General features: G+C 43.0%; 1 protein-coding gene across 2 annotated transcripts in view; it reads left to right on the top strand.

The window, feature by feature from the left end:
* The window catches only part of gish (casein kinase I gish), a 62545-nt gene that overhangs the window by 35494 nt on the left and 12390 nt on the right, over positions 1-14661 (top strand). Inside the window, exons 7-8 of one of the 2 annotated variants that reach the window (XM_055077317.1) lie at positions 6612-6757; positions 7915-7983. In XM_055077317.1, the coding sequence (XP_054933292.1) occupies positions 6612-6757; positions 7915-7983 (215 nt within the window). The remainder of the gene's footprint in view (positions 1-6611; positions 6758-7914; positions 7984-14661) is intronic. The other variant, XM_050189636.2, reaches the window with a different exon arrangement.

Genomic DNA, 14661 nt, shown 5'->3' with positions numbered 1-14661 from the left:
TCTTCAGACGGAAGACGCTTCCGAAAGAAATTGTGTTTCTGAGTGGCGTGATTGTGTGCGCAAATGAAAAAGGTTGAATGACCACGGACTTGGTTGCTGACTGGATTGATAACGTTTGGCGCATGAGACTTGGCGGCAGTTTGGGTCTGCATGGGATGCTCGTGCTCGACACGTTCACTTTGCACCTTGACCAGCACATCAAGGACAAGCTGGCTTGATGCAACACCGACCTTGTCGTGATACCCAGCGGCATGACATCGCAGCTCCAGCCGCTTGATGTTTGTTTGAACAAGATAGAATTCGGGCGGTCTACACCGAATGGCTCGTCAGTGGCTGCCATGAATTCACGCCTGCCAATAAAATGAAGCGTGCCTCGCTGCAGGACTTTGCTGGATGGGGGAAAGATGCATGGTGCACGATCCCGTCTTCCATGGTCAACAAGGCCTTTTAAAAAGTGCGGGATTTCGAATGCCACGGACGGCACTGAGGATGAAATGCTTTGGTCTGTTGATAGCGATAAGGAGTTGTCTGATAGCAACGATGAGTGATATCTATTGCCCCACACGACTCGTACCGCTGCAGTGAAAATCCTGGCGACAAGGTACGCCGCTTCCATTTGTGTTTTTATTCATCGAAACTTTAGTGTATTGGGAATAAATCTGTTTTTTTTCCAAATGAGAAAAAATAGTATTTATACATGAAAGTACGAGGTGTGCGGTATTGTGGTCTCTCTCTCTCTCTCTTGTTTTGTGTCACGGAAAACGGGTGCGCGTTACAATTGAGTAAATACGGTATGTTTGACAGCACCTGGGCCTTAGTCCCCTTGGAAGCATACTGCACGCCTCTAATAGGAGTTGACCCAAACCTACTGCTGGCGCAAAGAGCGAGAGCAAAATTTATCACTTGGTAGACATTGTATTCCATATTCTGGTGGTGCCCACCAGCCTGATCCCTTTTATACTTGAAGTCGCAGTTTTAAAACACTATGCAATAGGAAAACAATGTGCGTCTCAGGTCGCTTGGGCCTTATCAGCTCCAAGTGTGTCCACATCTCGTACTGTAACAATTCATGCTGAGTTGGCATATCAAAACTTCCCCACCGAAATGCCCCGCTCAATGAAGCTGCTCAGCCAGACTGAATTAGAGGAGCGCAAATGTAAGCTTGCTGAAGCCGTAAAACCAACAAGGCATGTCTTGGGGGCCACTCTGCACAATTTGTTGAACACTTCGCATTACGTAGCTGTCAACTACAGCCGAGTCTGTCAATTTTTTAGTGACTTCCAATGGCATGTTTTCTTAGTTTGTACAGTTTTCTCTCACATTTTTTACTTAAATGCATGAACAAGGTTCTATAATTACAAGAAATATATCAAGTGTGCCATCTATAACAAAATTTAAAAGAGAAACTGCAGCCATGCTAGACACCCTAGCTGCGTACTTCCGACCACCACCAACACGCACTTTTGACGTGCTACGATCTTGGTAGAAATTTCTGACATTTCTGAACCCTTACAGTGCGCCGTCCCATATTCGGACTGCCGCAAAGTTGAGCGAGACCCGCCGTGGTTGCTCAGTGGATATGGTGTTGGGCTGCTGAGCACGAGGTCGCGGGATCGAATCTTGGCCACGGCGGCCGCATTTCGATGGGGGCTAAATGCGAAAACACCCGTGTGCTTAGATTTAGGTGCACGTTAAAGAACCCCAGGTGGTCGAAATGTCCGGAGTCCTCCACTGCGGCGTGCCTCATAATCAGAAAGTGGTTTTGGCACGTAAAACCCCACAATTTAATTTAAAAAGTTGAGCGAGAATTTAAATATTTCGGTTTTAATATGTTGCAAGCATGATCGTTAGCCATGTTGCCGGCGCCTGCTTGAAACCAAAACTAGGTAAGCCTAGTCAATCCAGTAGGAACCGACCATGCCCAAATCATGTAGGCAGGCTCCACCGGGTCTAGCCTCCTACTTGAGTGCTATGGGCACTGTCTAGCCTCCAAGCGCATGCACCTCGGTGCTGCCGACCTTTACAAGCACACTGGCATTTGCAGGCACAGACACAACAAACGTGCCGTGATAGCTGAACAAAGTCAGCGGTTTACTTGGTCTTTCCAATAAGACACACTGACTTCCGGGACGCTTGATAAATGGGCAGAAGGTAGCAGGGAGCGGGGGCTCTTGGCTTAGTGCTGCAGCCACCGGCATCTGCCGTCAGTTGCTTGTCTCACTCGTCGTCTCCCCTGGCAAATGCTTCAGGGCTTTCGGGTGTGTGCAGTCCTATTCGGGACCTCCTCTCCCTGAGAGCGACGGTAAAGAGGGTGGCTATTTCCTGAAACTACAGGACAGGCCAAGTCAAGCTGCTAAGTATTGAAGACTGCTTTGGCTATATTCGCTATTCGCCTTGCTCCGCACATTCAGTGTTTGTTCATTTTCGCATTATATAGCGATATGGTCCCAGGCAACTTCCTCAAGCCTTTTCAAGTGGTGTCAACTCCCCCCTTAATCTCTGCACCAACAAGGGTGGTATTAAAGGGGCCTGATAACTGATGTTTAAGGACCTAGTCTTTTATGCCACAATGCAAAACTCACCCTCGGTAGTGTTTACATCTGCAGCGGTTACTTCCAAAAGTGCGTGGATGTTTTGTAAGCAGAATTTTTCGACCTGAGCAGCCTCGAAAAAAGTAAGTCCCTCCTCCAGCAACACTGAGAAGTGAGAGTGATGTCTATAGCCTGCCTCGTAAATTGTGAAAGCAGCTCATCGTACTGCTTCCACAGGAGTGAGTGTAACTGTGGTTATCCGCCTAAATTTTGACCTTTTCAACCACTTTTGAAAATAAAAAGCCGGCACAATAAGTTTACGCTGTTGTACAGACCTTTTTTTGTACTGTGTTTTTCCCCACGTACATGCCTACGTCATGGCTGGCTGGACCCCGTTGCCATTTTGTCAATAGACGATCCAAGCCAAATAATTGAAGGTGAAGGCAGCGCCACTTTTCTGCTCACTACAAACGTAGTGAGTAGAAAAAACTTGTAACAGAAATAAATGTACTGCATTTCAATATTAATAAAAAGATCAGGAACCGTGTATGCTAATAGAACGTCATGTGATGGACCTCTTATACATCTTCATTATTGCCACATGGGGTGCCAAAGGTCATTTTTCGCAACTTCTAGAGAAGAATTAAAAATATAGATCTACGTTTAATGTGAAAAACATGGCTCCTTTTAGCCTCTACGATGGGCAATCTTTTCATCCGCAGGGCTATCGATTCATGTTCAGAGCAGTTGTCGGTCCCTTTAAGTGAAGGAAGCACCGGATAATGATTGTTGTGAAGAAACTGGTGACCATTCTGCTATCACAGCTCAGTGAACTTCTGTTCGCTGAGCCACGGGAAGATGATTTGGTGCATGCATAGTCTGTGTTTTCATCTATCTGTTACGAGGGCATGACAGTGTTCAAAGTATGCACTGATCAAGTCACAGGCAAGTGTATGTACATGCAGCAACATGTTGACGCACTTTGCTTGTATTTTCGTACGATCATTTTTGAAGATACTTTCAGTTTCATAGCACTGGAACTGTCAACGGCAATGCGTCTTGTGCTAGTCACACAAAAATGAAGGTATGCCCCTAAGTGATATACAAGGATTTGACACTTTTTTGGGGCCACCTCTGGAATAAGTCACTCATTCTCTGGCGAATATATTTCAGACTTCGAGTTATTCAGATGGTGCCGTCGAATGCAAATTATCGGTCAGCAATTGTAAACCATTTAAAGGCTAAGCCGGGCATAGTGTCATTGTTCTTGTATTTAACAGCATATTTATGTAATATGTTTCCAGGGTACAGTGAAACCTTGTTCATTTGACCCTCGTAAATTCAGAAAATCTGATCATTTGGACTCGTCCTGTGGTTCCGGTAGGCGCATGCATTATCCAATGGAATCAAAAAGTCTCATTAATTCGGATGTATTTGGCTGCACACCGGTTAAATTGTACAACTTCCTGAGCTTGGCAAGCTTGAAGTCAAGAAGCAAAAACTGCACTAGCAGCCACCCAAAATGAAGTGGCCAATCAGCGTCGACATAGTCGTCAGCGGAAGTCGTGCGTGAACGATAAAACGCTGGAACGCTTTGTGGCTATTTATGCCTTCATAAAAGCCTTTGTACGTCCATTTACCGCCGTGCGTAACACCGCATTGGATGCGTATTTTCATAACTGTGTCGCCATCCGTGATCGGGACAGTAGCGATCGTGGTTTCATCTGCAGCGGTTGACTTTGTGCATGCGCCGGCCGCATGCCTTCCAAACTGCGCGCCATCCATGATCATGTCGATAACAACTGCGGTTTTGTTTTGACTCAAACATCGAAGTTGTTGAGGATGAAGAGCACCAGCTACATCACGATGGATGACGATCTGTTGGTGACTAGCTTGTTAGCAAAGAAATAATCGATATCTGCATGTAAATGAAAAGCGTCTTAAATGAAGGCTCACGCCGCAGTCCCGATGCGTATGAAGTCGCGAGGGCTTCGTCACTGCAAGCGCTAATAATTCACTACGTGACAAGAACCGGAGCTCTTGGGCAAAATAGAAACAGGATTTGCCAAATCATTCGGTAAATAATAAAGTGTTACGTTGTAAGCATTTGTTGGTTGTTTACTTGATATTCTCGATAATTCTATATTCTGGTAATTTGGACATTATTTTCAGTCTTGTAAAACCTGAATAAATTAGGTTTTACTGTATTAGCTTTTTCCTTTTCTTGTAGTCCCTTGGAACACGTATTAAGAAGTGTTGTACTGTATTGCACTAGTAATACCTCACATTTATAGTCGATGCACATGGACATGTAGTGCCTGTAAGCATTGCAATGTAAACATAGTAGCACTTTCATGGGAAGATGAAACCTGCCATGCATTAGTTTTCTAAGGGCCGCTGACAGGTGTGGACAAATTTTGTAGATGCGTAGAGTACAGCTAAAGTTAATAATTTTCACCACAATTTGTTTGATGTGTCTAATATTAAGAGAACTGCAGATGATTACAAGTTACCTCCTCCATAGCCATACATTTTTTCCTCAACTCGTTCGCCAAGTGATCAGGGCTAAGCTCCGCCTTCACTGACTCTGCATCATGATGGCATGTCATGTCATCTACTTCCAGTTGTCTAGGAGTGAGTGCACAAAGGCTCTCCAACCTCTCCGCCAGCCGCTTGGCAGTTGACCCCAAGTGAGAGCTATTGAAGCAGCGTGTGTTGCGAGCATTCTGTCACAGTGCCGAGTGTGTGTGGTGTTCCGGTAACCACAGGCGAGCTGGGCGTTTCGACGGCTGTGTGGAGGCATAAACTCAAGCTGATGAAGGCGCTTTAGCGTAGACATATGTAAGCAGCTTGATCTGTCTGCATGGTCCAGCCACCTGGTGGCGCAGAGCTTAACCAGCCAAAGGAAGAGCTAATGTTGCTCTAAGTGTAAAACATTTTAAACATTTACAAAAACAATGTGTTCACAACTCTGCTCCTGCAAAAAATTTACGCCAGCAGCAAAGAAGAATACACTTCGTTACTGCTACTGTGTTTGGTTGAGCTCTGTGCCACCAGGTGGCTGCACCGTGCAGACCATTTAGGTTTGCGCCTCTGCTCGTCCTGTGAAACGGCACGGTCAAACGGCCAGACCCAGTCCGCTTGCACTTGCATTTACCCAAATACTGGACACATGAAACGACTTGTGGTAGTAATCCTCCGGTGTAAAGTGATGGCTGCAAACACAATTCCTGGCGCCAATCGGATAGCGACAGTCCAGTGCGCTGCGGCCACTCCACTCGTCTGCTGCCTTGCAGAGGGATGCAATGTCGCAGCTTGACATATTGCCAGTCACTGTGTTTGCGGCCCACAACAAAACAAGGTCGAACCATGGTGCTTGTGAAAAAGATAGAGATCAACACTGATCGCGGAGATCTCGTCAACACGGAGCATGTTGTAACACAAATAGATGATATTTGCTTTGTGCCGGAATTGCTCAAGTGTAGCGAGAAGTTGTCCTTGTACATTCTCTTTCTGTTACTTGCTTTTTATAGAAACAAATTCACTAACATTCAAACTATTACGGGCAGCATTTGTTCACCATAAGGTTGGCAAAATTATTGATGACACGCCTTGAGCAGCCAATTGGATACCTTGCCCTACTAGCGTCATTAGGGCAACTTTGTGTCAAGTGGTCAGGGGGAGCCGAAAATTCAGCCGAGTGTTGTGCTGCGATCAGTAGCGATGTAAATTTTTAAAGCTTATAATAAATTACAGGCTTTATGTAGAGCACTTCGATGCATCAATTAATGATCAGAAGAACCTACCCTAATGACTCGGTATGTTTGTACAAAATCATCAAACCCATTTCAGGGTCCCTTTAAGATCATTGTGGCGCCACACTACTGTGAAACAAGGCTATATTTTGCACTGAAACATCATGCCATAACCTCAGCTCTCAGCCATTCTCTGACTTGCCCTTCTTTCACTGTAACTTATCGCCTTTGTCACCTTGAGCCCAGAACATTGCAGTGCACCTAGGTGACAGTTGCTCCTTGCTTACACGTTGGCCTTTTTCACTTTCTTTTTTTCTTCTTTCAGAAATGGCCACATACTTGAGGTACGTCAGGCGGCTAGACTTTTTTGAGACTCCTGACTATGACTACCTGAGAAAAATGTTTCATGACTTGTTCGAGCGCAAGGGCTACGTTGATGATGGAGAGTTTGACTGGACGGGGAAACAGATGGTGAGGCAATTTCGGTTATCTTGTTCCAGTGCTGATTGAGTTTTGTGGTTCAGCATTGCTTTTCCTCTAACACTTGAAAATACTGTAGTATGTCATGTAGCTGTCACACTACCTTCACCCTCCTTTTCATGAACTCGTAGCAAAATACAAACTTAGCTGGAACACATCATGGCACCTTGTACTTGCTGTTTCAGCAACCTTGAGGATAGGGAATGTAGAGACTTGTTTAAAAGTGCTTCGTTGTCATTATTTCTTTCCATTTCAGTGTCGCTGCACATCATCGCATTGTGCTAGTGCACTGTTTGTTTCCTAGTAGCTTGGGCAGTGCTGCAGAAAAGAATTGTATATTTATATAACTGGTTTGTTGAATGTACAGCTTGGCATATTCAGACCGATCATCTTTGCAAGTACAATGCCATTTGCACTTGGGCAGTGTCTCCGTAAGACGACTCTTTACAGTAATCCTGTTGCATCAACCTTCGCATGTTTGTATCACTTTGTGAGCAGCCTTCTTGGTTTCAGTTGAACACAAGACAAAAAATAACATACACTGAGTTTCAAAAAGAGTTATGTAGTACTTGACTGCTAGCTTAAATTATACAGATGACTTAAATGCTATTTGTGATAACCAAGGTTTATTTATCTTTGTGCTTTCAGCTGTCTGCAGCTATGAAAATAATATTACACATAAAACAACAGCAAAAGACTAAGGGCACAATGCACATGTTTTAAATATTCTGCAAGTTGCATTGCTGCAATTAAAATTGAAATTATGTAATCACTGTATTAGCTGAATGTCGGAATATAGACACATGCTGTTCAGTCTGGTTGTGATTCAGACAGATTTGGTAAAGCGAAAAAAAGTTAGAAGGTTACATTAGAATGAACAAGCATTACATTGATTTGCAATGCCACCCTGCTAAGTGAAGTGTTGCTTGGCAGACACTGGGCTCCTTGGTTTTCTGGAGTCAGAATAAATAAGAGACCTGTGGTCCTTCAAACAGCCAGCTTATTGTGCGGCCAAGGTAGGTCACTCGAGTGAGATGAATTTCGCTGCTTGCTTATCAGTGCTGCGTGTTTTTACAAGCTGACTACCACCATTGCATGGCTGTCTTTTTCCTCTCTTCTGTCCATTTATGCCACGGTACATGACTCAGCCGGAAAACTTTATGCAGCTGAAGGCACTGAGGAATGCGCTTCCTTCTGATGCGGAAAACTCCAGCCAGGTTTGTCACTCGGGGCTTCTGCTGGATTAGTGGAAACCAGCTTGAGCTTCTTGAAGGATAGCAGCACTGTAAAGCTTGCTTGTCACTCTAGTGGCCTTGGTCCATCGGGGGCACTGGTGGAACTGCAGTAGCATAGCTGGTGTGTGGCCTTCGTTGGCAGCTACTATGTAAGCCAGTGATGTGTTTGCATGTGTAATTTGCCCACAGAATGAAAGGGTTCATGTTTAGACAGTTGGTTATTTCAAATTAAGCTTACGTCAGGCCAAGCTCCGTGGAAGTAGGGCTGCCATCTTTATGCTAAATGAATAGACTGACAGGTGTGTGTAATGTCATGCTAGCATGTGTAATGTGTGTGCGTCATTACCTGCCAAGCTTCAAGTGACATCTTTCTGCTTATGCTCCAGGCACAGTCACTGGTGGTTTCTGGTTCTCTAACATAGGATGCGTTCACATGAGCCCTAAAGTGTATAAAAAGTATATACATGATGACAAGCGTAAATCTCATTTGTGGTTTGTTGAAACAGTGGATGAAGGAAAGATCTGCTTGCATTTGTGTTATGCTCTGATCTTTGGTAACACTACATTATTTTTATATAGTACAAAATGCCTTCTGCTATATTTCTTGTTGTATTTTCTAGGTAAAATATTGTTTGCAAGTTTATGAAGGACAGGCTCCTCCCCCTTTTTTTTTATATGTGAAGTTAACTGTATATGCCCACATAATTGTGCACTCAGAAAAAGATTAAAGGGAAAAGCAGTATTTATCTTACAGTGCCAGCAGCACAGAAAACTTGTTTGCACACTTTTGTTCAGTAAATGCGATGGTTCCTGATAGGGATGTGCGAATAGTCATTTTTGAGACCGAATTAAATTGTGTTAAAAGCGAATTGAATATAGCATATTTCTTTAGTAGTTTTGAATAATGAACTGCCTTTTTCACCAATACAAAACAGTGTTGGCATCCCAGTGCAGTCGCAAAGTAAGTGCAGTGTTTTTCACTGATATCAGCATGTAACAAAGATATTTTCATGTCAGGTGAAACTGTTTGCTACATTAGCAAGTGTCTGTCACTACACAGCCCATTATGAATTGCACTTCATAATGGAGCATTATAGACAAATTAGTAGAATTATTAAGAGCATGCTTGCTTCTGAATTCTCAGAATGAACATCTAAAAGGTATTAACTTTTTAGCATCTGTGTGTGCCTTCGAAAACTGAAATATGCATGTAGTCTTCAGCATTGCCAGATCGAAGCAAGCCCTTTTCCTTCAGTTGGAGTAGTCAATGCAGATGGTGCCACTGTAACATCAAAGAATGTTGCAACCGAATGTATTTAAATTTAAGCCCAAGAGAGCACACCGTCGCAGCATCGATAGATCGTACCAAACAGCACTTATTGCCGGCTGTCTTGTCTGCGCTAAATTTAAGTGCAAATGATTGTGGTTTAACTGGAAAAATCTGGCTCCTTGAGCGACACACTGCGCTCTATGCACCTTTCTTTGTGTCCAATGGGGTATGAATTAAATTTGCTTCAAAAAGTCGAGAAGCATTGCCATGATGAAAACCACAGCCAACGTGAAAACTACAATATGGCAATTCCACTTAATTTTAAAGTGTAGCAGTGATTGCCGCTGTAATAGGCTGGCACAGAGGTGTACTGTGGTGCGTGGCATTGTTACTATATTCGTGCACTTTGTTGAAATTTATTGGTGTGTAGACTCAGTTCTTGGTGCCTTTTAAAAAAGAAACATTGTGTTGAATGTTCAGTACCTGTGTTGCAATAACTTCCACTTTGTCCCCTCCAAAAACCTCAACCATAGCTTTACTCCGATATCTATGACAGAGCTTTCAGCTTGCAAGACTTCATAACTCCATCATGAGCAAGTGTAAAAAGGGTTCCCGTGGTCTAAATTAGGAAATCGGGAGGAAGACATCCATGTTACCTCTTCTTTCATTTCTGTATATACAGTAAAACCTCGTCTACACATTCCCATTATGTATGTCTTCCCGGCACCAACGTTCACAATCGAGAACACAAAAAATTACCCAATAGAGCTGAGCTCATTTTTTACCAGTTCATACATTCCCGGAAAACACTATTTTTCATCACCAACTTTCAGTACGTCGCCAAACTGCGATCATATGATACGTTTTTGAGCAGCTAGGTCCCACGTAAACAAGAAAACATGTGAGGTGCGCGAACAAGAACAGTATATAGCTGCCCGCCGGGACAGCTTCACCACAATACTCGCCTACCCATCTCACGCGAAAACGTTAGCGTGCACTCAGTTTCTCATTTTGATACCAGCAAATCTCCGGGGTCATCGCACGCAGCATTCACAGGTATCACCGTCAATCCTATTGCAATGAGCATCTTCACCTATCTGTTACACAGCACGGTACCATTGGAAGCGTAGCACACGCTTTTAATAGGAGATAACCAAAACGTGCCACCGTTCCTTGCTGCAGACTGTGATCATAAATCTTTTCCGGCTACTAGATCCCATGTGAGCAAGAAAAGGTGCGAGGCATGCACGATTGAAAACAGTATATAGCTGCCTGTCTCACGTGAAAACGATCGCGCACAGTTTCTTCTCTGATACGAGCAAATCTTTACCTGGGTTGCCACACACCGCATTCACAGCTATCGCTGCCAAACCTATTGCGATAAGCATCTTCACCTATCTGTTGTACAGCGTGTGGTGCGTACTGCCATCGGTAGTGTATTGCATGCTTTGAGTAGGCGATAGGAGGTTCTCTGCTGTAGGCGGCGTGATGTGGGTGTCACGTTTCGCTTCTCATCCACTCATCGGCTTGAACTATCTCATCCATATTAGTAATGATATTGCCGGCTTTGTCTCTTAACGCATACATCTGATTCTTGCCTATTCCTAGTTCAAACACCCCACAATAGCAAAACAACAAAACGCGTTACAGGCCGCTGACGCACCACCAGCTCGACGTGCATCGCGTTTTTGTGCCGCAACGAACCGCGCAACGCTTTGCATTACGTAAATGTCGATAATTGTTGAGTGTGGCAATTTTTTTACTTCGGATTGTACGTGCTTTCCTGTTTCGTACATTTTTCTCACATTTTTTTTTTCCAAAATGTATGAACGAGGTTCTACTGTAATGGTCTCTCTGGTGTTTTTTGAGCATAGATTTATTTAACATGGATTAGTACAATACCTCTCAAAGGCAGTCAAGAAAGATGCTGTCGCATAACACTCACAGTAACAGTTGCTACTGTACTGAATTGACCCTTACGTACTCCAGATTCTAATGATACTCGCGTTCTGCAGAACAATAAGGCAGAGCACAGTGCTAGTGCACAAGATGTATGTTTTATGGGACGGACGTGTCATTTTGTCGTGCATTTCCCTGTTACTTCCAAAGCTCTTTTCATCTTTCCTGCAGTCTTCTTTACTCAGCACGGTAAGCACATTTAATGTTTCCTGCACTCTTTAATCACACAGCATAGTAAGTTGTTTGCTTTGCTTCTAGCCTCACTTGGCACAGAGCAAGTCTGCATATATGTATCAGTCCTTCAGCCATGCACAATTGTGCATTACAGACTTATTTCTAGGATGGCAGTTGAGTGCTTTTGTAGAAGTCTCATTGCAGGGTGGTGCGTGCAGATAGATGTTCAGAAACTTAATTATTCAACCGATGTATTTTCACAAGTCAGAGCAGTCATTTCTCTTTCTCTTTCTGTTACTACAAACCCATTTTACCGCATCATCAGCAGTGACTATTAACAGATTACCTATGGTGACAGTAAGCTGCATGATTAATATGACTAATACACAATCTAAAGGTGTCTACATCATGTGGCTATGACGATATTCATTCTAAAATTCTAAAGAACACGTAAGTTATATCCATTCAGGTTTTGTACTACATTTTTCAGCAGTGTTTATCAACAGGTCCTCTTCCTGCTGACTGGAAGATAGCCCAAGTTATTCAGATATTCAAAGATGGAAACACACTCACCTGGTAACTACCGCCCCATTTCGCTAACATGCATTTGTTGCAAGCTTCTCCAACACATCATTGCCTCCAATATATTGAACCATCTTGAATCTAATAACTTTTTCTTTCAAAATCAACATGGTTTCCGCAAAGCATTGTCTTGTGACACACAACTATTGGAATTTACGTCAGATTTACATTATGGCATGAGTAATAGCAAAATTATTGTCTTTCTCGACTATGCAAAAGCCTTTGACAGAATTGCTCACTGTCGTCTAATAGTTAAATTAACTGCTCTTAGGACTGATTCATCAACATTATTCTGGCTTCGCAATTTCTTATCTAATCGGCAACGGTTCGTATCTGTGAATAACTTTAGCTCCTCCACATCTGTTGTGACGTCAGTTGTACCCCGGGGTAGTATGTTAAGCCCTCGTCACTTCCTAATTTTTATCAATGATTTGCCGAGCAACATTTTCTCCTGCATACGACTTTTCGCGGGTGTTTGCGTAATTTACAGAACAATTAACTGTCATGATGACCATCTAACTTTGGTAAATGACACTTAACTCATCTAAGTGCTGCGTTCTTACCTCAACTCGTATGAAATCATATCCTAAGTTTCCTTACAAAATGTGTTAGGCGGAAGTTCCTCGCCTGAAGCTCTCACATCGAGAAGATATGCACTAAAGCTAACAGAACTTTAGGGTTTTTACGTCGTCATCTGCACCTTTCGCCTTCTACCATCCGTCAACAGGCCTACCAAAATTTTGTACACCCTCAACTTGAATATGCTTCATCGATCTGGTCTCCTCATCAAAAGTACCTAATAGATAAATTGGAATCCATCCAAAATTGTGCTGCCCGCTTTATAACTTCTAATTACAGTCGTCAATCTAGCATTACCCAAATTAAATGCGATGTTCCCCTTCCGGACTTGATTCCTGCCGCTCTGTTGCCCTTCTATGCCTCTTTCATAAATGCTTCTATAACTCATGGTCCAGCAGTTTGTCGCTTAAAATTCCTTCTCGCACATCTACTCGACTCCATAACCATCTCAGTTTCAGGCGCATTTTTGGCCGCACACAGTAATTCAATAACTCTGCATTACCGCGCGCCATCACACTTGGCATAGCCTTCCAATTAATATTGTTTCATTAAAAGATCCTGCCAAATTTCGTGAACGTTTGGAAATTGACATGTTCGCTTGACTATGTTGTAGGACTTTGTATTGTATTTGCCTTTGTATCATTTTTCAACTTTGTTTTGCATTGTATTCCCTTGACTTTGTATGTATATTTTCCAATGTTTACCAGGGTTCCTTTTTTTCCAATATGCAAACTTATTTGTTTTTCCTACTGTGTAGTTCCCTTTTTTTGCCTTAAATATTTGTCATATTTCTGTAACCCCCCCTACCCAATGCTCCTCCGAGCCTTTAGGGTAAACTGAATAATAATGATGCCATGTTACAAGATATCAAGCTGGCATGCAGTCACCTATGGCATTGTGCTGTTGAGCTTGAGGTCGCAGATTTGATACCGGCTGCGGCAGCTCCATTTCGATGGAAGCGAAATCCAAGAACACTTATGTACCGTATTTACTAGAATATAGGTCAAAAACGAATACAGCTTGACCCCTATAGTATATTGAACTCACCGAGAAGTAAAACATTGCAATTCCAATATATAGGTCTACCATATCTTTATAAAAACGGAAAACTTTGAGCATGACTTACCTTTATTTACGTCCTGTTTACTAGACACACGATAAACAGGACGCGGGGTAATCTTCCCGAGATATACAGCCGAACGCTGCGCCATCTCAGTGTAAATAGCTGCGCGCCCATGCTTACGTCTTCATTGTGATCAAGGTACCCGTATGGGACCCAAAACTTCTGTTCTTTATTTTTCTTGTATTCTTGGCGAGTACAGGTTTTTTGGCACCAATATAAGAAGATAGGTAAAAGAAATTAATTAAACAAATTAACATGCAACTGCTTCGTGTAATTGGTGCTTCCAAGCTGCAAAAGTTCCTGAGAAAAGCTGAATGATGCCACTTGATGCCACCACTTGATGCCAACATTATTACATATAAAGCCAGTTGTTACAAGACAGTGTTTACCCCCCCCCCCCCCCCCCCTTCAGCTTTAGAGTAATCTTAGGAAAAATACTTGCAAGCACCAGGAGCATCTTAAATAAGTTTATCACAATACTTGTTTCTACAAACCAGTTTCAATAGTAAGTGCCCAGCTTATGAACATGTCCTGTCACAATACTTTGGCTCCCTCCGTTTCGTGATTGCTGTCGCTGGCACATGCAAGCACAGCCAGAAAAATATGCATGCAGCCATTCGCCCTTGCGTCATACCTCGCCTTATTGCGACACGATGTCAACAAATTTTGCTGTGTGTCACGACATCATGATAATGTCGATGACGCCAGCAAGCTGTAGCATTCTGAGACAGCCTTAGAATTCATTTAAACTATCTATTGCACAACTCTTCTACCTTCAAATTGTGGCTCTTTTATGTACAAAAAGCATGCCGGTAGAGTTTCTACAACTTCTTAAATAGGTGTCAGTACTCCTCTAATATTGGTAGAGGACATGCAGGTGCTTGGCCCAACAGCACACACAAGGTCCATGACATATTCATTTAGTCTAACTTTTATGTTTGGCATCATTGAATAATTCTGCGTTTTTTTTGTA

Source organism: Dermacentor andersoni, chromosome 2, assembly GCF_023375885.2.
Source record: "Dermacentor andersoni chromosome 2, qqDerAnde1_hic_scaffold, whole genome shotgun sequence".
In the NCBI taxonomy this organism is placed as follows: domain Eukaryota; kingdom Metazoa; phylum Arthropoda; class Arachnida; order Ixodida; family Ixodidae; genus Dermacentor; species Dermacentor andersoni.
The sequence above is the reverse complement of the archived record's forward strand: the minus strand, read 5'-3'. Positions and strand labels throughout refer to the sequence as shown.